The 27,517-nt window shown below is 42.2% G+C and overlaps 1 protein-coding gene across 1 annotated transcript in view; it reads left to right on the forward strand.

Annotated features, from left to right (window-relative positions):
* The window catches only part of dab1a (DAB adaptor protein 1a), a 473,747-nt gene extending 446,940 nt beyond the window's left edge, over positions 1–26,807 (forward strand). The window contains exons 21-27 of the mRNA XM_078561911.1: positions 9,611–9,808; positions 12,206–12,446; positions 15,376–15,504; positions 17,216–17,379; positions 24,392–24,545; positions 25,865–25,933; positions 26,437–26,807. Coding sequence (XP_078418037.1) covers positions 9,611–9,808; positions 12,206–12,446; positions 15,376–15,504; positions 17,216–17,379; positions 24,392–24,545; positions 25,865–25,933; positions 26,437–26,588 — 1,107 coding nt within the window. The 3' untranslated portion in view covers positions 26,589–26,807. The remainder of the gene's footprint in view (positions 1–9,610; positions 9,809–12,205; positions 12,447–15,375; positions 15,505–17,215; positions 17,380–24,391; positions 24,546–25,864; positions 25,934–26,436) is intronic.
* Positions 26,808–27,517: the final 710 nt, after the last annotated feature.

Below are 27,517 nucleotides of genomic sequence, written 5' to 3' on the forward strand. Positions count from 1 at the left end.
GATGAGCTTTAATTCTGGCAGCATAAGCATACACTTTTGTACTTAGGCCTGGCAATCAAATTGCAAACGCCGATGCCCTTAGTCATTTGCCTTCATAAGAAAATGATGAGCACGTCCCAGTTCTACAGGAACTTGTTTTACTGTTAAATTTCTTAGATTCCTCACCAGTACGTGCTCAACAAATTAGAGACTGGACAAGTCAAGACCCAATCTTTTGTAGTGGAGTTCTCCAGGGGTCAGTATTGGGACACTTGCTTTTCCTGATATATGTAAATGATCTAGGTCTAAGTGTGCAGGGGACAATTTCAAAGTTTGCAGATAACTCAAAACTTGGGAGAATTGTCAACTGTAAGGAGGACAGTGTAGAACTTCAAAAGGACATTGACACATTGGTGGAGTGGGCGGATAGGTGGCAGATGAAGTTCAATACGGAGAAGTGTGAGGTGATACACTTTGGTGCAAAGAACATGGAAAGACAGTATAAAATAAAGGATACTATTCTAAAGGGTGTGCAGGAGCAGAGAGACCTGGGTGTATATGTACATAAATCATTAAAGGTGGCAGGACAGGTAGAAGGAGCTGTTTCCAAATCATAGAGTATTCTAGGCTTCATTAATAGGTGCATAGAGTACAAGAGCAGGGAGGTTATGATGAACTTATATAAGTCACTGCTTAGACCCCAGCTGGAGTATTATGTACAGTTCTGGGTGCCACAGTATAGGAAGGATGTAAATGCATTAGAGAGAATGCAGAAGAGGTTTACAAGAATGGCTCCAGGGATGAGACACTTCAGTTATGAGGAAAGATTGGAGAAGTTGGGACTGTTTTCCTTGAAGAGGAGAAGGCTAAGAGGAGGCTTGATAGAAGTTCTCAAAATCATGAGGGGTCTGGACAGAGTAGATAGGGAGAAACTGTTCCCGCTTGTAAATGGATCGAGAACCAGTTTTAAAGTGTTTTGCAAAAGAAGCAAATGCGAGTCAAGAAAAAAACTTTTTCACACAGCGAGTAGTTATGGTTTGGAATGCACTGCCTGCAAGTGTGGCGGAGGCAGGTTCAACTGAGGCATTCAAGAGGGCATTGGATGATTACTTAAATAGAAACAATGTGCAGGTTACGGGGAAAAGGCAGGAGATTGGCACTAAGTTAAAATGCTCAGAGAGCCAGTGCAGACACAACAGGCTGAATGGCCTCCTTCTACACCGTAATAATTCTGTGATTCTGTGATTCAGTCCTATCTCAAGTACGAGAACAAGTGCTACATGGTTGGTCACAGGAGCCCATATCTGACTAAATGAGACCGTAATTCAACAGGAGACATGAAATAACCAGGGTGGCATCTTATTGTGGGGAACACAAATGATAGTGAAGGGACAAAACAAAAACAGAAATACCTGGAAAAACTCAGCAGGTCTGGCAGCATCGGCGGAGAAGAGCAAAGTTGACGTTTCGAGTCCTCATGACCCTTCAACAGAACTAAGTAGAAATGGAACCACTTTTAATTGAACTACACAGTGCCCATCCAGGAATTTCCCAAATGAAAACCAGAGCATGGAGTTATCTGTGGTGGACTGGGATGGATGGCAAAATAGAGAGTTTAGAAAAGCACTATGTACAATGTCAGCAACTGCAAAAGTTGCCAGTGACAGCTCCGTTACACCCATGGGAGTGGCCGGATAGACCATGGGTGCGGTTACGCATTGACTACGTTGGACCTTTCCTGGGAACAATATTTCTGCTCATTGTCCATACCCATTCAAAATGGTTGGACGTATATGAGGTGAAGTCACCAACGTCAGCCACTGCAAGTGAGAAACTATGTCAGAGTTTTGCCATTCACAGACTACCAGAAGTAGTCATTTCTGATAATGGCATGGCATTTACAAGTGCTAAGTTTCAATGGTTTATCAGTCTCAATGGTATCACTCATGTGAAAACTACACCGTACCACCCTTCTTCAAACGGACTGGCCGAAAGGGCAGTTCAAACATTCAAGGCAGGCATGAAAAAGCTAACTGGTGATTCCTTGGCAACCAAGCTAGCAAGCTTTCTTTTTCATTACAGGACTACCCCTCATACAACAACAGCTGTCACATCTGCAGAGTTGTTGTTGAAATGCCGTCTCAGGACAAGATTGAGCTTAATAATGCCGAATTTAGGGGGGAAGGTGGGATGGAGTCAGGGAAGCCAGAAAACTAGACACAACTGGCATAGTCGTGAGAGGAAATTTACCATGGGAGAGCTGGTATTAGTGAAAAATTTCGAGGAAGGATCAATGTAGTTATTGGGTGAAATAATTGCGGTGAATGGAGTTCTGTCTTACCACGTGTAGGTGGAAGGCCGGATCATCCGTAAACATGTGGACCATTTAAGGAAGAGAGAGACAAATCATCAAGATATGGTTCCACCAGTGATTATGACCGGGTCTGCGTTTCCTGTTGAGGATATTCAACCCAGGACAGACATGTCTAATGTTCCTAAGAGTTGAGAATACAGAATTGCAAGTGCCCACTGAAGCACCTGATGTTCAGGCAACTCCAGAAAAGGAGGTGCCTAACAAAGAATCTGAAGTTGTGGAGCTGCAACATTCCACACATACCAGGAAACCACCTGAAAGACTGAACTTGTAAATTCCTTACTCATTGTAAATATTATGTTGTCCTGAAAAATATGTACTTGTAAATATAATATGTATAGTCGAATTAAAGGGGGAGGAATGTAGTAATTATGGTTTTATTTAGTGTGTAATGTCCCTTTAAGAATAATACTTGTTAAGGAAAATCACATGGTCTGTAGTAACCAATAGGAGAGTAGCACAGGCGACCTCGGCAGTCAGTGTAGAGTTAGAGTTGGGGCGGAAGCACACGTGTAGTTGCTGCTGAGTATATTGTAAATAAACTTAAAGTTTCCACCAAAGAAGTGCCTGCAGATCAACTCTACCATTAATAGCACAACTCAGCCACCCTACAACACCCCCAAACACCCCTGCCCCAAGCCCATGGGCTTAATTGGGGTGGAGGCAAGAAGGTGGCAGGGTCTCCACCCACCACCCTCCTTCCTGACTAAATGTCCCCCACACTACCAAACTTGCTATGAGGGCACAAGATTCCAGCCATTGTTTCCTTCATTTTTGGAGGAGTTTTTAAACCTTAAAGATTTAATTTTAACCCCTTACTGCTTGGTGTGTTCTTTACACTTCCATGACACCTAGTTGTGCTGTTCCACTGACAGCCTTCACCACCTCACCCACTATCTTTTCAATATTTAAGATGTTGACATAGGCCTGAACTAAAAAGGGAAATCATTTATTAGTTGTTAAGCTTGTCAATTTATTGATATTTTAATTTAAGCACAATTCATTGTTGTTATCAATTATCTAATAAATCTACTAGGATTGAATGCAACCAGTATGGTGGGTATGCTGAGTTTAAGTTGATAATAACACACTAGTTATACAACAAAAACATACGACTGAAAAGTAGTGAGCAGTGAATATTGGTCCAGGTAAAGGAGGATGGTTGACATGTGCAAACAGCATTTTTCTTCCCTCCTTTCCGTGCCTCACATCTTCATGACTTCTCAAACTGCCCAAGAGTGTTAGACCAACACCAGTTTCACCCTTAGGAGTTTCGCTCCACCACCTACTGCAATGGCTTCTTTCAAAAATATATTGTTTATACCCTTTATCAGGGGTGGATCTGGCAGTTATATTGGCAGGATTTAATTGTCCTTTGAAAACTTGTCTCAATATAAAGTGTCCAATGGTGCATTGAGTTCTTTGGTTAAATCATGGAATAAAAGCCCGCCCTTATATTATGTCCCATATTCCACGGCCTATTATAGCCTTTGCAAGTGCCTTCTGTCCTTGATCAAACAGGCTTTTACTTCATCCTCCCTTATCTTATCCATGCTGTTTCCCATGATTGATTTCATACCTCCCTTGAATACCATTCTCAGCCTTCAAGCTTACTTTCAGAAGCCTCGTTGTTTGTTTTTGCCTATTATCAGTTGTTCATGCTGAGCTGCTTGTAAGGCCTGTTAAACCTGTTGGTAAGCTGTTCACTGGTCTAATTGTTCTACTTACTTAATAGACTGTTGAACCATGGAATACTCCATTAAATAAACTTCTATTCTACTAGCACCCACTAATTAACTTTCACATTCCAGCAAGCATCTTAATTAAGCAAAGTTAACTGAAAACTGTAACACAGCTTTGAATTATGGTTATTTCTTTTAAATATCCATCCAGTTACTCTCCACTATTGCAGAGGCCTCATCTATTCCAAGTTGATGACGAAATATATGCTTAGTCTAAACATGGTTTTAATTTCTAACACTTTCAATCTTTTTTAATTGTATCTAGAGACTCTTCCAAACTTTCCACCTCTTTCAATGTTTTAAAATAGAACCTTGCAACGATAGACACCACAGCACTGGTTGATCGTGTCTGTGCTGGCTCTATACTAGAGCAATCCAAAATTCTATTGGCATTCTAACATATTTACTAGAATGGTTCCAACAATGAGGGCTTACATGGATGGACTGGAGAAGCTGGGTTGTTCTCCTTAGAGCAGAGAAGACTAAGAGGAGATTTAACAGAGGTGTTTAACATTATGATGGGTTTAGATAGAATAAATAAAGAGAAACTGTTTTTAATGACAATAAACAGATGGCACAAAACTAAATTGACTGCCAACAGACCCAGAGAGGACTTGAGAAAAATCCTTACACACAACAGGCAGAATTTTACGTTCTGCGGGCGGGCACGTACCCAACCCGATCGGGCAAACAATCACGTGAGATGACGTCGGGCTAGCGTCCTGATATCATCCCGTAAGCGAGCAATCTTCAGATTCAATTGAAAGGCCACTTAAGGCCATTAAGAAGGCAATTATTCACAATTTTACATTGCCTGTGCAATTTCATGCTCGTTGTGCGGGCAAAATGGACAAACGGGCAGCCCACCTTTTACAAAACCTCATCCAAGGGTGAGATAAAAAGGGTCAGCATCATTACCACTGTTAGTAATGAGGAGTTTAGGAGACAGTTTGCTGCTGGTTACTTATTTGAACTTGATAGCTTCATCTCAGTTCTGAGCTTCATTCATAGTATTTCCAGGCTTTATTTCAGGACTCAGATATCTCCAAGGCCCCCGGAGGATTTTGACTGTGTGGACCCTGCCAAGTATCAGACAGCCTTCTGTAACCCTGGTAATGGGGACTGTGGTCTCTGCTGGAGGCACTTCTTCTGAGGAGGAAGAAAGGGACAGGAGGGAGAGGAAGCCAGGTGTCCCAATGCAGCTTCCAGGGGAGTGACCTGTGGGAGGAGGGGTGCAAGCGCTAGGGGTGCAGAGCCAGCAGGTAGTCCAAGGTGGAAGGGGCCGCAGAAGATGCCACTATCCTGCTGCTAGGGGTTACAGGCAGCAATGCAGCTACCTCAATATATCCAAGGTGCAATTCTGAAGGAGGAGGCTCGGCCTCTCCAGGGAGATCGTGACATCCATTTGTCATATGATTGGGCCTGAGATCAGCTCCGACTGTATGGGTGGAAACCCCATGCCAGTGGCTCTGAAGGTCACAGTGGCCTTCAACTTTTATGCATCCGGCTCTTTCCAGGGCTCAGTGTGGGGGATCTGTGTGGAGTGTCCCAATCAGCTGTCCACAGTTGCGTCAAGCTGGTGACAGAAGCTCTGTTGAGGCAGGTAATGACATTTATTCATTTCCGTACAGATGAGGCCAGCCAGGCTGAGCAAGCCAGAGGGTTTTCAGCAATTGCTGGGTTCCCCCGCATTCAGGGTGCAATCGACTGCACACATGTGGCCCTCAAGGCGGGTCAGCCAGGCGCCTTCGTCAACAGGAAGAGCTTCCACTCAATGAACGTCCAGATAGTGTGTGACCACAAGACACAGATTCTGCAAGCCTCTGCAAGGTACCCTGGCAGCTCCCATGACACTTACATCCTCAGAAATTCCCAGGTGCCAAGGCTAGTCAATGCCCCAGCCTGACTGGATAGATGACTGTTGGGTGACAAGGGTTACCTGTTGAAAATGTGGCTTATGATGCCTATCCACCACCCAAGAACAGAGGCAGAGTCATGTTTCCACAAGGGTGGCCATAGAGAGGACCATAGGTCTTCTGAAGATGCACTTTTGATGCCTGGACCATTCAGTGGGTGCACTACAATACCTGCCAGGGCATGTATCACTGATAGTGGTTTCATGCTGTGCTCTCCACAATCTGGCACTGACAAGGGGGGACCCACTGGAGGAAGAGGATCTTGAGGCAGCTGCACAGGCAATAGAGGATGAATCCAACGGTGAGTCAGAAGAGGAGCACAGTGAGGAGAACACTGAGGGCATGGAGGCAGACCTCAGTAACCTCCAGGGAGGCAGGGACACTAGGTATGCCTTGATCCAATGGTCCTTCAGCTAGGCTGCCAAAGATCAGCTTCCACCTCATGCCAGGGCTGCCACCTCCGTCCCGGACGTCTGAAATGACCATTTCATTTGAACCCAAAGTCCACTCAGTGCCTGTACAATAAAGTTTAGAGCCACTCACGTCCAGCATTAGATACTTGCATACCCTGCACCAAAAACAAAGGTGAAGCATACTCAGGCCATTAAGACAAAAGCAAAATTTATATAATTTTGATACTCACAACAAATGAACATTACTATATCTGGTGTTAATGACCACTCCAGTAAACATATTAACAAAACATGGCAGAACAGAAGATCACCCATGAACAGTCCCTCTTGTGCTCTTGGTGCCTTAAACTTACGCTTGCAAGTGCTGCATCTTGTTGCCATCCACCCCCCCGACCTCGCTGGCAGTGGCATTGGAGGCAGCCTGCTGACTCTGCTATCTTGTTGGCATCTCCCCAGTCATCACAGCCTCATCAGATGCCACAGTCACTGGCAGAGGGGCAGAGGAGCTGCTGCTATCATCCAGAGCGCCGTGAGAGGAGCCCACAGAGACAACAAGCAACTTGTGCGCCAACGTGAGGTCACTCTGGACCTCCCTGCTCGCCATTGATGGACAGGCACCTAGCTGGGATACTGGGTGCCTCATCCATCTCCCACACTGAAACTGACCACCTGAGGGCATTACCTGTATGAGGGCTTGCAGGTCCAAATGCAACCCCAGGAACTCCTGATTCTGTCCGTGGAGCTGTCTCTTCATGAGAGTCGCCATTCTCTCAATGGAGGAGGCAGTGCGCTCGGCCATGAGGGTCAACGCAGTGCTCATGCTCTGCATGGACTCCTCCACAACAGATGCATATCCTCATGGATCTCCGCTCGACCCTCCCACGTATCCCGCTGGACATCCAGCATCTGCCGACTAATGGACGGCTCCAAAGGCTCATCATCTGCTTTCAACTCAGCATCGTCCTGGGCACCAGCAGTCCTCCGACTGCCAGCTCCTCAAGCGAGTGCGAAGTGCCCTCACTGCTGTGCACTGACATTCTAGCTGACAATCTAATGCCCACCGAGGTGCTGGTATCTGTGTTGGTGCCTGGTTCAGAGAGCGGGCGTGACACAGGTGCATCTGAAGCCTGGCAGCCCTCTGGCGTCAAGGGTGGCTCTTCAGGGTCCTGAGATTGAGTGCATGCTGGCGAATCTAAGGTAGAAAAATGACATGTCAGTAGTTTAAGTCATCACACTGTGACTGTGCAGGCCAGGTGCCCTGGTGGCACAACGGAGATCTGCATCATGGTGCCATCACTGGGGACTTCAGTTTTGAGGCTCCCATTAATGATGAGACTACAGAAGAATGTTTGCACAATCCGACTCTCTCACCTCAGTACCCTATACTCTTACCTTCATCAGTGACCCCTGCCTCTCCATGACTGGCTGACCGAGGTGGGTGGCAGCTCTCCAGCTCCAAAGCATCCATTTCAAACCTCGTCATGATTAGGACGTTTGGGGGCCTCTGCCTGTCCTTAACTGCTCCACATTGTTATAGCTCCTCTTCTCCTGAAAGGACAGAGGAGCATTGATTAGTCCACTCTCTACCTGAAGCGCTATTGCAGCCTGGCCAACACTACCTGAGGAACACCTTACAGGGCACATCCGAGTCGTGGCCCTCGAGCCGCAAGGCACTCAAGCTAAGCAGCCAGGGCTCACTCCCATGGCCAGCTCCGGCATCATTGACAGTTGGCACTCAGACTCTAACAGGGTCCACAGGGGGAACAGCCACACTTCTCCATGCTGATCCATGCCAACGCACCCTTGCCAAGGGAAACAGGTTGTTGAACCTTTTGTGGCACTTCACCCATGTGCACCTCACAACATCGTGGCTGCTGACCTTGGCTGCTACCTCCTCCCAAGTTTTTTTGGTCTGGTACAGTGGCTTCCTCCTGCCATCCCTGGGAATGAGGGTGTCCCGCCTCACACCTACCTCCTCCACGAGGACCGCGAGGCACTCGTCCGAGAAATGGGGGGCCGAGTACCCACCTGACCTGGCCTCCAGCCTGACGTTTCCTGCCACTGGTGAGGCCGTTGCTCCAATCTCTAGATCAAATAAAGATTCTCCCCTGGCAGCCTTCAGTGAGCTGCCTTTGCAGATTTTAAAGTGCCCGCCAGGTCACCATTGGACCCAGCACCCAACAAGCCCCTGCCCCCACCCAGCCCCTCCCGACCATTCGGAAGATGTGTTTCAGGCTGGGCGAGCCTTAATTGGCCAGCCAGCGTGAAATCACGATCGGGCGTCGATCACGGTCAGGGTCCCGTTTCCCAACCGCTCCCAGACCCACCGATTGCGCACGCCCAACGAGAGAAAAATTCAGACCAACAAGCAGTTAGAATTTGAAATGTATTGTCGGATATATGGTGGTGAACACAAATTCAATGGTTGCCTTCAAAAGGGAATTGGATTAAAAACTTAAAGGCAAAAAATGCAGCAACATGGAAAACAGTTTGGGAGTGGGACTAAGTGGACTGTTCTTCAAAAGAGCCAACACAGACTTGATGGGCTGAATGGTCTCCTTCAGTGTTGTATGATGCTATGATAACCCTGTATTTTCATCTGCTTCAAATATTTATTCAATTTTTCTTATAAGATGCATTCTGCCTCAACCAACCCCAAAGCCTTTCCAACTCCAACAATATAAAGGAGCTGTAATACGATTGCATCAGCAATGTGCTCCATGAATGATTTGACAAGAATACTAAAATACCAGCACCAAGCTGGTTAACAAAGGAATCACTACTAACGCCTAGGAAACTACTAATGCTATAGAGATCGATTCACATCATGGGCTGAAATCATGGTGCCTCTGGATTTTTATTTTCCATGAAGTAATCACTATATATTTTAAACAAATTCATTTCAAAAGTGTTAAAACATATTTAGATATTTTTATGCAATATCATGTACATTGTGGCTGTTACAAATCACAAAGAATTTCTCAATTTATTTTTACACGCTCAGGAATCATAAAAATTTCTCGCTGTAAGGGACACTTTATGGCCATTATTCAAATACTTTGACTAGTTCAGTATTATCCAAATCATTAGTTTGAAAGTGTTATACGTGCATGTTTCTGTAATTTTTACGTACATGAATCATTTCAAAATAGTTCATTTCATAGTAATGTATTCTTTTCATTCCAGACTGAAGGAAGATTTGAACTCTCCTTGAGTGAACATGAATCATTTTCAAATTTTACACACAGCAGATTTGAATCTAAGAATCAAAAAGTTGGCTTTAGTTTTGGAATTAGCTACCCAGATGTTTTTGAAATTGGAGTCAGTTACAATGGTAATAATTTCAAGAAAATGATGCGAAAGCTCCTACAAAACTCTGCATCAGTAAGTATGTGACAATGGTATATTTCAAACTACTATTGATCTTGGTCTTCACAATTTTTCCTTATGCCAAATTGATTAAGGAATAAAAGTTTATAATAAGAATTCTTCTGGCAGCTTAGTAAGCTCATACATGGCTCAAGATGGATGATCTTAGTTGGAGTAGCAACAGGAGCACTATGATTGGCCGCACCCCACCTGAACTAAAGATGAGAAACATTCATCTTTCTCCTGTTTAACTGTAGCTAGTGACTCCTTCCTCCTTCTCCTAGAATGTGCATATGTATGAATGTTGATGAGAACTGGATCAGGCTCACCTGGCACTCATGCCATGGTTGAATTGCTCACATAAACAGGTATCAGACAGTGATCACCACCTAGGGAGCTGTACCCCAGTTTGAGTTATTGCATTCAGGAGAAGGAAGGAGAGGGAAACAATAAATTGTCAAACTTATTCAGTAATTGCTTAATTATATTTTAGATAAATGTGTTTCCTTCAAACAAGGGTTGATATAGTTGGAAAATGGGTCAACATTTCAGATTTGTAATGAACAGTAGCATTGAGAAATCACAGGCCAGGCATTGCATGGGCCAGAGGTTACCCTTTGTGTGATCCTCAAAATCCACCTCAATCTGAAGTGTCAATGAACATGCCTGATTTAGGCACCATGCTATAGAAAATAATATCACTACCCTTATGTATCACGTACAAGTTAAGGCATACTTCAATCAAATCTGAAGAAATGTGTGAGTCTGATATTTTAAGTTATTTTGTTCCCCTCCAATTTCTTGGGTCTCCTCATGCCACACACTGTCTGGCTAAGAAGATTATTTTTCTCATTTTCTCTGATGAAACTGGAGTTTTGTGTGTGCACTCTAAAGAAACCTGTGGTTTTATTTTAAAAAGCTATCTTTTTGTGAAAATCTGTCAGTCCAGTTGCCATAGCCATGAGTTTATAACACAAAAAAACTCTCACACTTGAGATTAACTTTTTTGATTTATTCAATCATGGGATTTGAGCATTACTGGCAAAGTAAGCAGTTATTGCTATCTCCAATTGTCCCTGAGAAATTGATGGTGAGCCTTCTCAAAGTGCTGCAGTCCTAGTGAATGGCCTTCTTCAATCTCTGCAGTCCATGTACAATACGTACACCCACACTGCCCTTATGGAGGAAGTTCCAGGATTTTGATCTAGTGGCAATGAAGAAATGGCAATGTAGAGCTATGTCAGGATGGTGTGTGACTTGAAGGGGAGCTTGGAGGTGATAGTATTTCCATGCGCTTGCTCCCTGTTGTCCTTCAAGAGGTTAGAGGTCACTAGGTTTGAAAGATGTTGTCAAAGAAGCATTGGCAAGTTGCTGCAGTGCATTTGCAGATGGTACACAGTGCAAACACATTAACCTGATGGTGGAGGGGGTGAACATTTAAGGTGGTGGTTGTAGTGTCAATCAAGTGGATTGCTTTGTCCTGGATGGTGTCAAGCTTCTTGAGTGTAATTGGAGCTGCACTCACATAGGCAAGTGGACCATATTCCATCATGCTCCTAACTTCTACCTTGTAGAGGGTGGAAAGGCATTGGGAAGTCAGGACATGAGTCACTTTCCCCAGAATACCCAGCCTCTGGCCTGGTCTTGCATCCAAAGTATTTATGTAGCAGGTCCAGTTAGGTTTCTGGTCAATGGTATTCCCCAGGATTTTGATGGTGGGGGTATTTGATGATGGTATTGTCATTGAATGTCAAGGTGACATATTTAAACTCTCTCTTGTTGGAGTCATTGCCTGACATTGTGATGTGGCATGTTACTTGTCACTTATTAGCCCAAGCTTTAATGTTGTCCAGGTCTTGTTGCATGTGGCCACAGACTGCTTCATTATTTGAAGAGTTGCAAATGGAACTGAATACTGTGCAATCATCAGTGAACACTCCCATTTCTGACCATATGACAGGAGAAAGTCAGTGCTGAAGCAGCTGAAGATAGTTGGACCTAGGACATTACCCTGAGGAACTCCTGTAGCGATGTCCTGTGGCTGAGATGATTGGCCTCCAACAAGCACAGCCATCTTCCTTTTTGCTAGGTGTGACTCCACCCAGGGGGAAGCTCTCCCTCTCATTCCCATTGACTTCAATTTTATGAGAGCTTCTTGATGTCACACTCGGTCAAATAACTGACAGACAGGATAGAATAGAAAAAGGAGGAGTCACAGTGATACACCAGGGAACAAAAGTGTCTGAGAGTGGATTTAAAGAGTATCATGAAGAAAATGTGTGGTTAAAATTCCTTTATTCTTTCCTTTGACCAGATATTACAAATACATACTGTGTATATGGGTGTGCATGCAATTTAAATATTTCACTGGTCATGTTCTTCAGCCATTGAATTATTTTGGTTCCTTTTCAGAAAAAAAGTTTGTTTCATGCACAGTTCTCACTCCAAGTGGCTCGGTTTAAGATAAAACCCAGGGAACTCATGCTCCATTATGAGTTCTTTCAAAGAATTAAGCAACTGCCAACTATGTACAATTATGGAGAATACAGGGAAGTCTTTAAGGACTATGGAACTCATTACATGAGTGAGGGTGTACTTGGTGGAACCTATGAATATATTTGGGCAGTTGATGTCAAAGAAATGCAGAAAGATGGTACGTCTTTTTTTAATTCATTAAATTATTGACCTGCATTTTTCTTCATTTCAAGGTTTCAGAAGTAGTTAAGCTGATAGACATTTGTCTTACTGATAAAGGTTAGGACTCTGCTTTAAGGAGCTGTGTGCTGCAATTCAGTAATTCATAGGCAAGAGCTGGGAAAATGTGTGAGCATAAAATCCTAGTGTAGTGTTATTTTGCTTCTGTCATGCTTGCTCTTTGATAAAAGTCCCCTTTCTTTAAGTCATCTTCTCCAATTCCTCATACTTGGTTACCCTCATGTGATGCACCAGCCCCGAGAAGATGGGGGTGACGGGGAGGGAAGTAACCTGTTTCTTAGGCTTTGCCATTGCTCTACTGAAGGAAATTATTAAAAATCTTCATCAGGGTTTCATATGATCTTCATCCCTACTCTTTGAGAAACACTTGGCAACCAACGATGATCAGAAATAACTGTGATAATGGCCAAGTTATTGGAAAAAGTCCTGATCATCACTTACAAGGGCACAGATTAACCAATTATTCCAATTTACGAAATTAATGTTTTCCAAAATTAAACATATGATTCCTAATGTTATAGAATATCAGTAAAGAGTAAGAATTCATACAAAATGTTTAAATATGGAACCAGAGACTTGAATTCCATTATTCATAATTACTGTGTGCTTTCACTTTTTGTAAATTTTGTTGTGACTATATATATATTTATAAATTCCAGGATCCATAAGCAAGCAAATTTCAATGTCTGTCAAGATAGCAATCAGTTTAAAGTGATTCTTTTGACATGTCAGTAGGCATTTCATTTCTAAATGTTCCTTTTGAGCTCATTGAATGGTGCCCAACTATATTAAAATGAAGGTAGAAGCATATTTCACTAAACTGCTGGAGAAGTTGCTTCACTGCTGTTGGTGAATTCCTGCTCAGAGATGATAAAATGCATTCCTTTCCAGCTTGTGAGTGCTGAAAGATAGTCAATGTAAAGAAGAGTTTTAATCATGACACATGTATCTGTGGAGCCCTGCAGTGAATGAACAGGACCCTTGTTCAAGCTAAAAAGTGTGGCCCTAAGATCTAAAAGTAATTACACAACTGCTTTGGAACTAAGCAGATTGGCTGTTTTACTCCAAACTATTTTCCTGTGGCTGGGCTGCAAAGATCATAGATAAGAATAATATTTGTGTTATATACTACATGCAGAAATTATAATTTGCACAGTTAGCTGGAACTTACAATACTTCTATAATTGCTTGATTGACTTGCAAGAATATTAAATGACACTACACAACCTAATTCCAATGAGTGGCTGTGAAGAAGAGCTTAGCTTCGGAGCTTTTATTTACTGATGAGGTGGTGGGATGGCAGGGAGTTGGGAGGGAGGGTGGGGGTCAATTTCAATAGGCCCTTAGTTGATTCCATTTTCTTTCCTCTGGAATGTCAAATTATAAGTTTAAACCTACAGTGCAGGAGATCACCAAGGTTGAAATTGATTAAATACCATGCAACGAGTAGGGGAATTCATAAAAAGAGGACACAAAATTTTAGCTAAGCCATTTAGGAGAGAATTCAGGAGGCAATTTGTCCACACAAAGGCTAGTGGAAATCTGAAACTTACTCCCCTAAAAATTTGTGGATATTAGGTTACTTTAAATTTTCAAAACTGAGATTGCTAGACTTTTTTTTTGAATACATGGTAACAAGGAACATGCAACAAAAACGAGTGAATGAAGCTGAGGTGAGCCATCGTGAAATTGAATAGTGGAATGAGCTCAAGAAATTGAATGGCCTATAATTGCTCCTACGTTCTGAGCAGTTTGGAGCAATCCATAGATGCACACATATGAAAGCCAAACATTACTTTTAATATTATTTTCTAAGGTGTAAAAGTGCTGATGGAAACTGAAAAAGGGTTTTTCCATTCAGTTGGTGGAAGAGCTGACAATTTACCTATTGTGTCTTGAAAAAGTTATAATTTTAATAGAACCAACACTTCCATCAGGGTCTGTGGGGAATCACATAGTCTGTTTCCAACCAAAGGAATGATGAGTTGATGATGTAAATGGAGACAGAATTAATAGGTTGATAATTGTGATATCATAGTACAATTTACTTTGTTATTACTTTTATAATGTTCCTGAAGTCTTATAAATCATAGGCCCGAATTTTGTGGTCATAATGATGGTAAAACTGTCAGCGTTCACTGTCAATACGCTTGTGAAACTAACAGCAAGTTGGTATTTGTCGATGTGGAGTGAAACACTTAAATCCAGAACCGCTGGCAGTGATTCCCCATTCATCCTCAGGGTGCCCTTTTTGAACTCTTCGCAGATGGAAATCTTTTGAAATAATTTGCATTGATGTAAGCTATTAGCTTTCATTTGAAAAAGTTACACCCCTAGGTATTTAACAACATACTAAGTCATAATTATTGCTGAACAACCCCTCTTGCCCTGAAAAAATAATTTTGCATTGTGAAATGGCAAATTTCTCCATACTGTAATAAAAAATTCAGAATTTTTAAGTCGTAAAATATAATTTTATGTATGTTTATATTTCAGCTTTCATTCTTTAGCCCATGTGAATGTCCCAATCTTTATTTCACTTTCTGTGATATTATAAAACATGAATGATAAAATCTGTTTGCTATTTCCTGGTTTGTTGTCTGTCAGAGTTCTTCAATGTGATTGGTGCTTAGTCTGTTTGATGACATCAATGTTGCTGCCAGAAATCCCCTCTAGCTTGCGCCAGAATGAATTTAATGGTGGGAAAGGTGAAATCCACATGATAGAGATTGCTGGATCTTTGTGGGCAGCTTCAGGTTAGCAGTGAGCACCATCACTTCAGCACTGAATATAAAATTCAGGCCATGAAATTAATTTCAAATTATTAAAATCTTGACTGGTAGCATTTATCTTCTTTTAATCTTTAGGTTACACATTGAATGATGCTAGAGACTGTGTAAAGGGAGGCTTTAATGTAGGGGCCAACATTAAAGGAGTCTATGTTGCTGTTGATGTCAAAGCTGGAGTTTGCGACGGTCTTCTGAATATAAGAGGAGGTACCTTTAACATAATAGGTTTTCATACAAAATTAAAACTGTATTTGTACATTATATATTTCAATTTAATTCCTGAATAAGTGTTAACTTAAATAAATGTTATTAGCTGAGTGGGGAAATGTACTGTACAACATATACTGAGACATACAGATCAGGAAGTTCCCAAGTTCCATCCTGAGGGTGCTGATCACAACCAAGGAAGCAGTTGAGCAATACAATTGGTTTAATAGTTGTACCCTTGTTTGTTTTCTTCACGCACTGCTTTTCCCTTTGGAGAACAATGGGAAAGTGTTGAAAGGATTAGCGTGCTGATTATCAACTTGTTTGAGCTACAACATGAACACTCCTTCCATGGCCAAGAAGTCCTGGGGCTGAATTTTACATGCCCCCTCCGGGCATGTTTTCGGCAGGAAGGAATGTAAAATACGGTGGGTGCAAACCCCACCACCTACCCACCCACCCCTGAGCACATCCCCATAATACCCCTGCTCATTCATATTTAAATAAATAATCAGGGGTCAACTGAGCTTGTTAACAAGCCAATTGACCCTGATAATATGTTGCCCACGCCAGAATACAGTGCCCTTTGCACTTTGGAGGCCAGCCCCCCCTGAGATAGTGGCCCCCTTTCTTCCTACCTACCTGCTCTATAAAACACACCACCCACAAAGCCCTCCATCCCCTCCCTAAAATACCCAAACCCTCCCCGCCCAAGACCTACATGGCTCCAGGATCCATAGGCCTACTCCCTGGGTCTGTTTGCAGCCCCGGCGGTGCCCATTAAGGCACCACCAGGACTACTGGAGCTGCCACCCAATTAGATTGGCTGGCAGCTCCCGAGGGGAAGACATTCTCTCCAGCAAGGGGCGGAAGTCCGACTAGCAGCCCATTTAGCTCCACGCCGACTTTGCTTCCGGGGGTGTGAGGAGGGTGGGGGTGTGAGGAGGTTGGGGGGTGTGAGGAGGGTGGGGGTGTGAGGAGGGTGGGGGGGTTGCGGGCAGGGTGGATTATGCTGCCCCTGGCATTGGGGTTGGGCTTGAACCTGGCGTTTCTGGCTCAGAAGCAGGCCAAAAGACATCCACAGATGTAGTCTAGGGGTGGGGAAAATCAGTTATGGACCCAACAATTGATTGCTCTCCTGACTTCCTCTATAAATTATGGATAGGTGGAAGTCCTGTGAAAACAGATTTAAAACCAATTTGAATCACCTCTCTCCCAAGATGGCACAGGTTTTATTGCATTGCATACGATATATCCTCCCTTACTTTATTCTTTCTATGCTCTCCTGCCCTGTTCTGTTTACATTTCAACTGCTTACATTACTTATAGATTTCTCCACCATTTTACTAGCTTAAAGCCTTTGCCACCTCCCTGTTTACCTTTTCCATTTGGACAGAGGTCCCATTCTGGTTCAGGTAGAGTCCATCCCATCGATACAGTTCCTTCCTGTCCCAGAACTGGTATCAGTATCCTATGGAAAGGGACCGTTCTTTCTCACAGCAACCCTTTAGCCACACATGTCACAGGTATGCACACTCATGAAAACCGGCCACTTGTGTGAGGTACTAGAGGGTTCTCCATAGCTGTGAATACTTACTTAGCACCTTTTGGAGAAGAGGTGAGAACATTGGTGGAATAGAGGGGACAATGGGCATATTTTTTATTAACTTTTCCTTCATAATGAATTCTAATTGTACATCCATTGTTCCAGAGGGTATTACCAAATCAAAATACACCGAAGATTTCATAGTATTTGTGCGAGGTGGAGCAAGTGAGCATGTGACAGCACTTGCTCACAAACAGCTTCCAACTGTAGAACTGATGCAGGAATGGGGAGATGCGGTTGAGTATAATCCAGAAATCATTAAATTTAAGGTAATATTTTCACCTATTGACTGAAGTTCAGTAATAGAATTAAATAAAGAGAGTTTTCATGCACCATGTGTATTATAATCACTTAGCTGTTTATTCTCCCAAGGTTTCATTTAATAGGTATCTTTGTCATTTTTCTTATCATGATGTATGATAAAAGAGCACATTTTGAATACCAATACAGAGTTTTACAAAGTAGTAGGATATTAGAACACAGTCGCTTTGCTGAAATCCAATCCAAAACCTGAAGGTCTGAGGAATTGGAAAAATATTTTGCTTACCTCCCAGCAGGCAAGTTTCATACTGGCTCAGGCAAAGGTTTGGGAGCAAGTCACCCATAATCTCTCAGTCACAGTAGGTGCAAGATCAAGAGAAACCAATGAATGGAAATGTTATAGAGTTGATCTTCAGTCAACTTTTCTTAGTGGAAACATTTGGCTTTATTTACAAGACAGTAATAATAACTACATGCATTCAACAAACTCCATAACCAAGAAGTACTCTCCTCTCTCTGTAGAGGTTCCCTGCACTGCTAACACATTGGTTTACATAGATCATGTGATCTTACATCACAGGATTATTCTTAAAGCTACAGTCCAACATTTCCCAAAACTATAATTACTATATTCCTTCCCCTTTAACTTTTCTGTACATTTTATATTTACAAGGGTATTTATCTCATGACATTACAATATTTACAAAGGTCATAAAATTACAAGGTCAGTCTTTTAGGTGGTTTCCTGATCCATGTGAAACTTCACAGCTCCATGACTTCAGATTCTTTTGTGGGAAACACATTTGCTGGAATTGCATTAACATCAGGTACCTCATTAGGCACTTGCAGGTCAGTGTCTTCCACTCTGACAGAGACATCAGGCTTGTCTTTCCTTGGTTGAGCATCTTCAACAGGAATCACTGATTCAGTCATGGTTATAGGCGGAATAATATCTTTTTGGCATATCTCTTTTTTTTAAATGATCCACATGCTTACGGGTGATCCAGACCTCCACTTCCACATGGTATGACAATGGTCCGGTCATCAAACTTACTTTACCAGGTAACCACATCGGTCCTCCACTGAATTTCTTTACATATACTGCTTCTCCAACAGTAAATTGCCTCTCACGACTATACAAATCATGCATTGCTTTTTGGTTCCCTTGACTTTTCTCCACCTTCCCCTCAAAATAGAGAATTATTAAGCTCATTCTTATCCGAAGACGGCACCTCACCAATAATTCTGAATCTTCTTTCTACGTGTCTTCTTCTTTTTACCACAGACTTCTCTCAGATGCAATCTCAACTTGTCTTAGTTTAGTAGCTGAGTCACCCAAGACATCATTATCTGCTCACCTCTTGGAAAGTTCTACGACTTTTGCTTTCAAAGCCTCTTTAGCTTCATTTAGCTGATTCTTCAGCTTTTCTGTCTCCTTCTTGTATCTGTTGGCTTCCTCCTGGAACCTTGAACATTGCTGCATCTTCTCCGCCAACTGGTTCTTCAGTTTGTTCAGAGAGGCGTCAAATTCTTCCTGTTTTTCTTCATACTTTTCTAGAGGCACAAACTTTGACGTGAGGGAATCTTGTAGTGTGTGAAGGTCTTTCAACAGATTTTCCTTTTCTTTGCGAAGGTTACTCACTTCATCTTGAACTCTATCATTCAACAGGGTCGCCTTGAGTTTCTTCTGCTGTTCTTCCATGTAGTTGTTTAAGACAGTCTTCATTTCTTCAGGTTGTTGAATTGTTACACACTCCTTTTTCAAAACAGGAACTCTTCCAGCTCTCTTTTGAAATCTCATGGCCAATAAAGGTTGATTTCCCTTAACCAATTTCACCCTAGAAGGCTTGGTCCTCTGCCTTTCAATACCGTCACTGGTAGACATGCTGATTGGTTTCTAGAATGAACAGTTGCTCTAGTGATACCTTTTACTTAGATTTCTTCACCTGTGTACGATTTCAACTTTGTAGATGTTTGTTCCAAATTTAATTCTTGATCACCTTTATTTAGATATCTGAAAGTGTGTTCTCCTATTACAATGGTGGAAGCTCCCAAGTCTACTTCCATTTTTAATGGTTTACCATTCACTTGCACTATAACAAATATTGGCTCTGTCTTCCAAACTTTCATGTTGAATAATGAATAAACATCTGAATTTGTTGGTTCAGGCTTTTCTACACTATAGATTTCATTGGACTTCATTTGTTGTTTGGAGGCCTGTTTAAATCTTGCTTTGCACTGTCTCATTATGTGTCCACTTCTGTGACAAAAATAACATTCTACATTTTTACATTGCCAATCGCTAGAAGAATGACTGTTTCCATGTCACTGAAAGTTATTTTTCAATTTGGTTGCTAAGCTGCTTTCTCTCATTTTTCCATTAAGGGGAGCTGTTTCCTGCTTCGCGGCGGAGTCCCGGCTTTTCGCACCACTTTTGGCTGACTGTTCCCGCCTAATTTAGTGTCTACCGCCATTTTGCACCCCCTGAATTGCTTGTGAATCCCTTACAGCGCCATCAACAGCACTATTGCTAATGCTTTCTTAAAATCAAGATTCAATTCAGCCAGCAGTCTCTGCTGTATAATGTCTTCCGTGCAGGATGCCACATACTATTCCATGCCACATACTAAACGATCTCTGAGCATGTCATTCAGGGTTTCACCAAAATCACAATATTCCATTAGTTTCTTTAATTTCACCACGTAGGTAGCAATTGTCTTACCTCGGGCTCTATTTCGTGAATTGAACCTGAACCTCTGCATTGTGACTGAGGTTTTGGGTTGAAAATGTCCCTTAACGAGGTCTACTAATTCACTGAAAGTCTTCAAATTTGGAGCACTGAGGGCTGTCAAGCTTCAAATCAAACTGTAGGTTTTGCTCCCACAAGTACTCAAAAGGATTGCTCTCCTCTTCTCTTCTCCCGTGATTTTGTTTGCTTGAAAGAAGAACGCACAACGTTCTCTATACTGAGACCCATCGTCTATGGCTGGCTCAAAGGGATCGATTCAGCATCGAACGGTGGCATTTCAGATGAGTATATCTTCTGTTATTGTTAACGAACTTATCTCACAATCGTTGGGCGAGGTACAGCACCGAATCTGATTTATCCTTGCCGCCAGTTTGTTATAGAGTTGATTTGCAGACAACTTTTCTTAGTGGAAACATTTGGCTTTATTTACAAGACAGCAGCAGCAACTACACACATTCAGCAAACTCCATAACTAAGAAGTACTCTCCTCTCTCTGTAGAGGTTCCCCACGCTGCTAACACATTAGTTTACACAGATCATGTGATCTTACATCACATGATTATTCTTAAAGCTACAGTCCAATATTTCTCAAAAATGTAAACTACAGGAAAGGTCCCTGAAAGTGATTTTTTTTTTGTTAATTGTGTATTTGAATATTTTAATACCAAAATGCCTAGTGTAAAACACTGAAATAGAAAAGCAAATGGTTCTGGATCAAAACCTACAAAGCCGGTGTAAACAGCAAAACAAGGACAAACTAAAGGGGTAATTCCATTAATACAGAAAAGCCTCCATTATCCAACTCTGATTATACAACAGAATTTTCATGAGATTGCACAGCTCCCTAAGAATAATCTCATCTTGCCTAACATAAATGAAGTTCACAACCCAGAAGAGGTTTACATTCAGTTTAAGTTAATCATATTGTGCTTGTCATCATACCCATATAGGGTATTGCTGCACCCTAAACATAAAACAAAAATTTGTGGTCTGTCAATTATTTAACAATTACTTTATCCACTGGGGTGAAGGGTTGTTTTAAGCCGGGTAAGGTGCGGGGGCAGTGGAGGCCCACCAATGTAAATGAAAAACTTTGATATTAGCCCTGATTGGAATAACAATATATCTGATGTGTTCTAGAGGACCTTCAATTATCTGAAGTTCTTCCTTCACCATTGTATGGCTTTTTTTTCTTTATCCTTTTCTAGCTACATATATTTTTTTTCTTATTTGGTTTAATTTTTGTTTTTTGTCTTTGGTTTCTTGCCCCTTTGTTTGGATTTATTTCTGTTTTTTATTAGTCTACCATTTTTCCACAAGGTCCAATATAAGTCTAGATGAGAAAAGATCATTTGACCCATTTTAGCTCATCTATATAGAAAAATACCTAGTCCCCCCATCGCAGCATTTAATTGACTTATAGATTACTCAAAAATTTCCACTGTTCTACCCAAAGGCTTATTCCAAGCATTGATGAAGAAGTGTTGTATGAAGAAATTCTTCCTGACCAGAGTTCTAGACTTGACTACCACCAATTTCCATCAATGCTGCCTCAAGGCTTTCTCAGCTTCTTTGAATTAGTGCTTCAGATTTATTCTAGTTATTATTTAAACAATCCTTTTCAATTATAGTCGGTCAAAACTAAATGTTCCCAATTTCTCAATGCCGAAGGAGGCTTCATCTCTCAAGGGAGACAGTGACCTCCATTTGTTAATGGCCCTGAGATCAGTTCCGACTGTGTGGGTGGGCATTCCATGCCAGTGGCTCTGAAGGTCACAGTGGCCCTCAACTTCTATGCCTCTGGCTCTTTCCAGGGCTCAGTGGGGGATCTGTGTGGAGTCTCCCAATCAGATGTCCATAGTTGCAACAAACTGGTGACAGACGCTCTGTTCAGGCATGCATCAACTTCCATTCATTACAGTACGGATGAGGCCTGCCAGGCAGAGTGAGCCAGAGGCTATGCAGCGATTGCTGGGTTCCCCCGCGCCCAAAGTGCCATCGACTGCACATATGTGGCCATCAAGGCGCCAGCTGGTCAGCTGGGTGCCTTCATCAACAGGAACGGATTCCACTCCATGAATGTGCAGATAGTGCGTGATCACAAAATGCAGATTCTGCAAGTCTGTGCAAGGTACCCTGGCAGCTCCCATGACACTTACATCCTGAGACACTCCCAGATGCCGAGGCTCTTCAATGCCCCAGCCTGACTGGATGGATGGCTGCTGGGTGACAAGGGCTATTCCCTGAAAAGTGGCTCATGATGCTTCTCCACCACCCAAGAACAGAGGCCAAGCAGTGGTGCAACTGGAGCCACGCCTTCACAAGGGCGGTGATAGAGAGAACCATAGATGTTCTCAAGATGCACTTCCGATGCCTGGACCATTCAGGGGGTGCACTGCAATACCCCCCAGAGAGTGTGTCACTGATAGTAGTTGCATGCTGTGCTCTCCACAATCTGCCACTGGCAAGGGATGACCCAATAGAGGAAGAGGAAGTTGACGCAGTTGCACAGGCCACAGATGATGAGTCCAGTAGTGAGTCAAAGGACAAGCACGGTCAGGAGAACACTGAGGGCATGGACGCTGACCTGATCAACATCCAGAGAGGCAGGGACACCTGGCACGCTTTGATCCAATGCCCCTGCAGCTAGCCTACCAAATAAGAACCACCACCACATGCGAGGGCTGTAGGCTCCATATTCAATCCCAGAGAGGACCATTTCCTTGGCCACCTTTATTTCCTCAATGTTTCTAAATGCATGTCTGCCCATGGTGGTGTCCTCCAAGGGAGCCAAAGGCTTGTAATTTTTGGGCCCACCGCTACTCTCTTCTCTTGTATTTTTTGTCATTTTGTCATCTAAACAGAGAAGTAATTTTAATATAAAAACTGAAATTGCTGACAATACTCAGCAGGCCTAGCAGCATCTTAATATCGACAGAGGCAAAGTTAACATTTCAGGCTGATGACCTTCCAACAGAATTCTGCTGCTTGACCTGCTGAGTATTTTCAGAATTTTTTTTTAAATTCCAGATTCCCAGCATCCATAGTATTTTGCTTTAGTTATTTTGACAAGTTCTAAATTGAAGGAATAACCAGCAAGAGTCCAACCCTGCAGCCAATTCTGCTTTATACTTTTTAGTTGCTGGCCACATATCATACAGCCAGGCTGTGTTCTGTGTGGAAGACTGCTAAATCTGTTAATGTACCAATAATTTCAGTTAAAAATTCCATCTTGACTGTTTCTGCTTGAGTATGCATGGTAACCAATGGAATACTGCAAGGTTATCTTGGGGTTTAGTATGTGCCACCTGTATTCTGTGCAGCAGGTTGACAGGCAACAACTTCTGACAACATAATTGAGGCATCTACCAAGTACTATTGTGTCCTGCACATTGGGAACTTTCATGGATTCCACCACCATATCTCTCATATCCTGTGGGCACAGTGCATTGATCCTGGGCAACATCCCCCCTTGAGGGAATTAAAATTCCTATGGGAAGAGTGCCTAGAGGCAACCTTACTCATGCAGCAGTACCTCCACTTCCCCACCCATGAAACAGGGGTTTGGAAAGCCGCATCATCCTGTCGCTTGCCCACGTATTTAATTTTCATGTCTCCACATTTATGTTGCCATCAACCACTTCTTTTGCCCAACATAGCCTTTGGAAAGATGCCATAACTTCTGAATTTTACATTGCCATTGGAAGTTCTGCAAAAAAATGATTGTCAGCATGTATAGCCACTTACTGTTAAAATGCTCTTTGAATCAGCAATCCAACTAGTCCCGCCTTTGATTTTTCCCCTCGGCTTTCAGCTATTCGCTCCATAACCTTTGCACAAAACACATATGTCTTTTTGTAATGCAAAATCATGTGAAGGAACATCAGGATCAAAAAGATCATCATTAATATTTTCCTATTCATTTGCTGTTTATTTATGATTTGCAAACTCCTTTGATTTTCCAAATGACCCACATCAGGCACTGACCAAATCTATTCCTATATACCTGCCTGTGCCAGTCTTATTAGCCGCCAAGAAATGGATGCATCTGTGTGGGTGGATTCCCCCTTCAATCATCTCTCCCTCCCACCTATGAGGCACATCCCACTCACCCACTTAGACCAGAACTTTTATTAAATGGAAATAATAGTTATAAGCTAGGTTCCCACCACTCTGTGACTTACCCTAGCTCTGTCACGTACAAGATCTTTTTATATAATGTAAGTAATATGTTTTTACTAATTCTACATATTTTTTCTTTTTCTTTGCAGCCAGTACCTCTTTATGAACTAGTCACTTCAAATACATTTCAGAATGCCCATAAGATCAAAGGCAACATGAGACGAGCCCTAGAGGAGTACCTGATTGAATCCAGTTCTTGTCGATGTACTCCATGTCAAAACAATGGTGTTGTTGTTCTTAAAGGTACAAAGCATTTAGTGACTGGGAGACCATGAAGGACGTTATTCTTGTACAATAACAATTTTAATTCTTTCCTTTCAAACAGTCAACATACCGAAATAATTACAAAATCCTTGCTTACAACCACAGTAATATGTAGTGCAAGTTTTCAGATTGTCACTGGGAGGGTGAAATACCTCTTTTGATGGAAAACATAATAATGCATTTTTGCATGATAATGTAACAAGGTCACATTCTCAAAAATTACTGCCCTTCCCTTGATTGTTAATGATCATTAATTGTGATGAAAACTCACAATTCTTAATTAAAAAAGAAATTTTACCATCATTCTTTAAAAGTAGAAATTATAATGCGAACCATTGCTTTACAATGGCTGAATAAGGATTCTCCTGTATTTCTATTGGCACTTTGAGGATTACATTCAACGGTTCCTTCCATTTTTCCAAAGGAATGACAAACTAGTAGCCTTGATTATAATAAACACAACGGCCTGAATCTTCTGGTCGGCGTGCGGGGCCCACCCCCGCACATCGACGCACAAAATGAAGCACGGTGATGTCGGGCGTGCTTCCCAACGTCACCGCACGTCATTCAGATCTTCAGGTCAGCGGACGAGCACCGGAGTCAGCTGCACGCCCGCCAAACTGTCAAAGGCCTATAAAGGCCATTAATCAACTAATTGAGGCACTTGTAAGGGCTGCCCGTCCAATCTTAAGGTTGGCGGGCAGGCGAAGAGCCCAGGCGGACTTCACATTTTTCATGGAACCTCATCCACAGGCGGGATGAGGTTTCATGAAGGCTTTATAACTTTAATAAAAATTTTTAACAAAATTCATAAACATGTCCCAGCTCATGTGACACTGTCACATGAGGGGACAAGTCTGAATAAATTTTTTAATTCTTTATTTCAAGCTTACACAATCAGATTAATCTCCCTGAGGCAGCTCCATGCCTTAAAGAGATTTCTGTGCTCTTTCAGCGCATGCGCGAAAGAGCACAGGCCCTGACTCTCCCTCCTCCCCCTGCCCGCATAGAGGGCACTGAGCGCTTCTGGGTGCTCGTCATGCTGGGTGGGCCTTAACTGGCCCCCCCAAGTAAAATGGCGGCGCGCAGCAGATCACAGGCGGCAATCAGCTGCGCGCCGGCTCCCGCCCAGCCCGCACAACAGGGAGAAAATTCTCCCCAATAGGATCCACACTTTGCTGCTTCACTCCTTGCAATCATCTGGATAAAACAGGTTGATGCTAGTTAATTGCAATTAAAGGCTACAGAATAAAAATTTGTTGTCAAACATCAGTAATGAAATTATTATATCATTGCAGGAACCCAATGTGTTTGTACATGTCCTGTTGGTTTTCATGGTACTGCCTGTGAGAAGTCAACCAGGGAGGGTAAGCATTACTAATTGTGTTAAGGAGAGAAATAATAATTGTACTTTTAACACCAGATGGTAACATCTTGCAAAACTAGACCGACAGCCAATATAGCATGGTGTTATAGCAGCAGCAGGATGCACTTTGCAGAGACAGGTTTGTATCCATCATCCTTTGTTTGCTGAATCCCAGTTTCAGCCACATTGCAATGAAAAAATTGGAAACCAGCCGCTTCCCATAAATAAAGGAAATAGGATGGACAGTCAGCCTGTACTTCTGTTATGTCCCAACATTGCCCACTTTTACAGCAACTTGCTATCATGATATAGGGAGAGCAAAATGGGAGAGTAAAATAACTTCAAAATTAAAACCGAGTTTTTGTAAAAACAGATTGTTAATTTTTTGGCTTAGAATTGATCTGTTCGTTTTATGAATTTCCACACCTTAAGTTTATTAATATCAAAAAGTTGCATAAGAAATGTAGTAAAACGAATGCCATAGCATGTTTCTTTTTGATTTAGATGTTGCTGTTGATGGTAAATGGAGCTGTTGGTCATCTTGGTCTGAATGCAGAAGTAGACAAAGGACAAGGACGCGACAGTGCAATAATCCCCCACCCGAAAATGGCGGCCAAATATGCAAAGGCGATAATCAGCACATAACATCATGCTAATGAGGAAACAATACTCTTCTTTGGCCTTTTTCACAGCTTCAGATTTTGGTTCCAAAAATATTTTCATCAAATGTAAAACCTTGTTTCAGTGGAAGAAAACATTTTGCTGCAGTAAAAGCAAAATGTAATTAAAATATGTGGTTACACAATGGTTAATAAAAGTAAATGGAGATAGCTTAAACAGGACAGTTAAATAAAAATCAATTCATCTGTAAGACTAAAGGGTTTTTCTCCTGCTTTTCTTTATGAATAGATATATTTATATACATTAGGTTATTGAGCTTTGGATTTAACACAAAGGGCCATGTCAGAAACTCTGGGTGTACTATATATCCAACAGGCAGATTCAACCAACAAACCAAGAAACATTTCACAGCTGGCATACACAGGAGGGTCAATTAATAGTATTAGTGGAAAATAAGAAGAAGATAATTAAACTGCTTTGTATACTTTGTGGGTGGAGATGATGTGCCACTTAATTGTTTGAAGGAATTAGGCATCACATCCAAAAACAAATGTATGAACATAGTATCTAATTATTGTTCTTATAGACTAAAGAATTGTGAAGTATTGTGAAAAAAATCTTATGACTTCCAAAGCTCTGTTGCTAAGTCCAAGCCAAGGATTAATTCTCGCATATATGGTTAATTAATTGATCTTGGCTAAAGTGGCAGTTGAAGTTCTACAACTCGAGTAAGGAGGGCATAATGTGTCCGTTTCACTGTCCAATGCTATGCATTGTCTTAAAGTGAGGAGATGATCAAGTTTAGCTAAATACCATCAGTCACTTTCTAGCTTCACCCATCAAGAATGATCACTTGAACAAGACAACAGAAGACAGTGCCTGTAGAACTTTTCCCAGCGAGAGCCAAAATTGGCCAGAATTTTCCGGCTGACATGCGGGTGGCGGAGCCCGCACATCAGCGTTT

This window comes from Cetorhinus maximus, chromosome 17, assembly GCF_964194155.1.
Source record: "Cetorhinus maximus chromosome 17, sCetMax3.hap1.1, whole genome shotgun sequence".
Taxonomy (NCBI): Eukaryota; Metazoa; Chordata; class Chondrichthyes; order Lamniformes; family Cetorhinidae; genus Cetorhinus; species Cetorhinus maximus.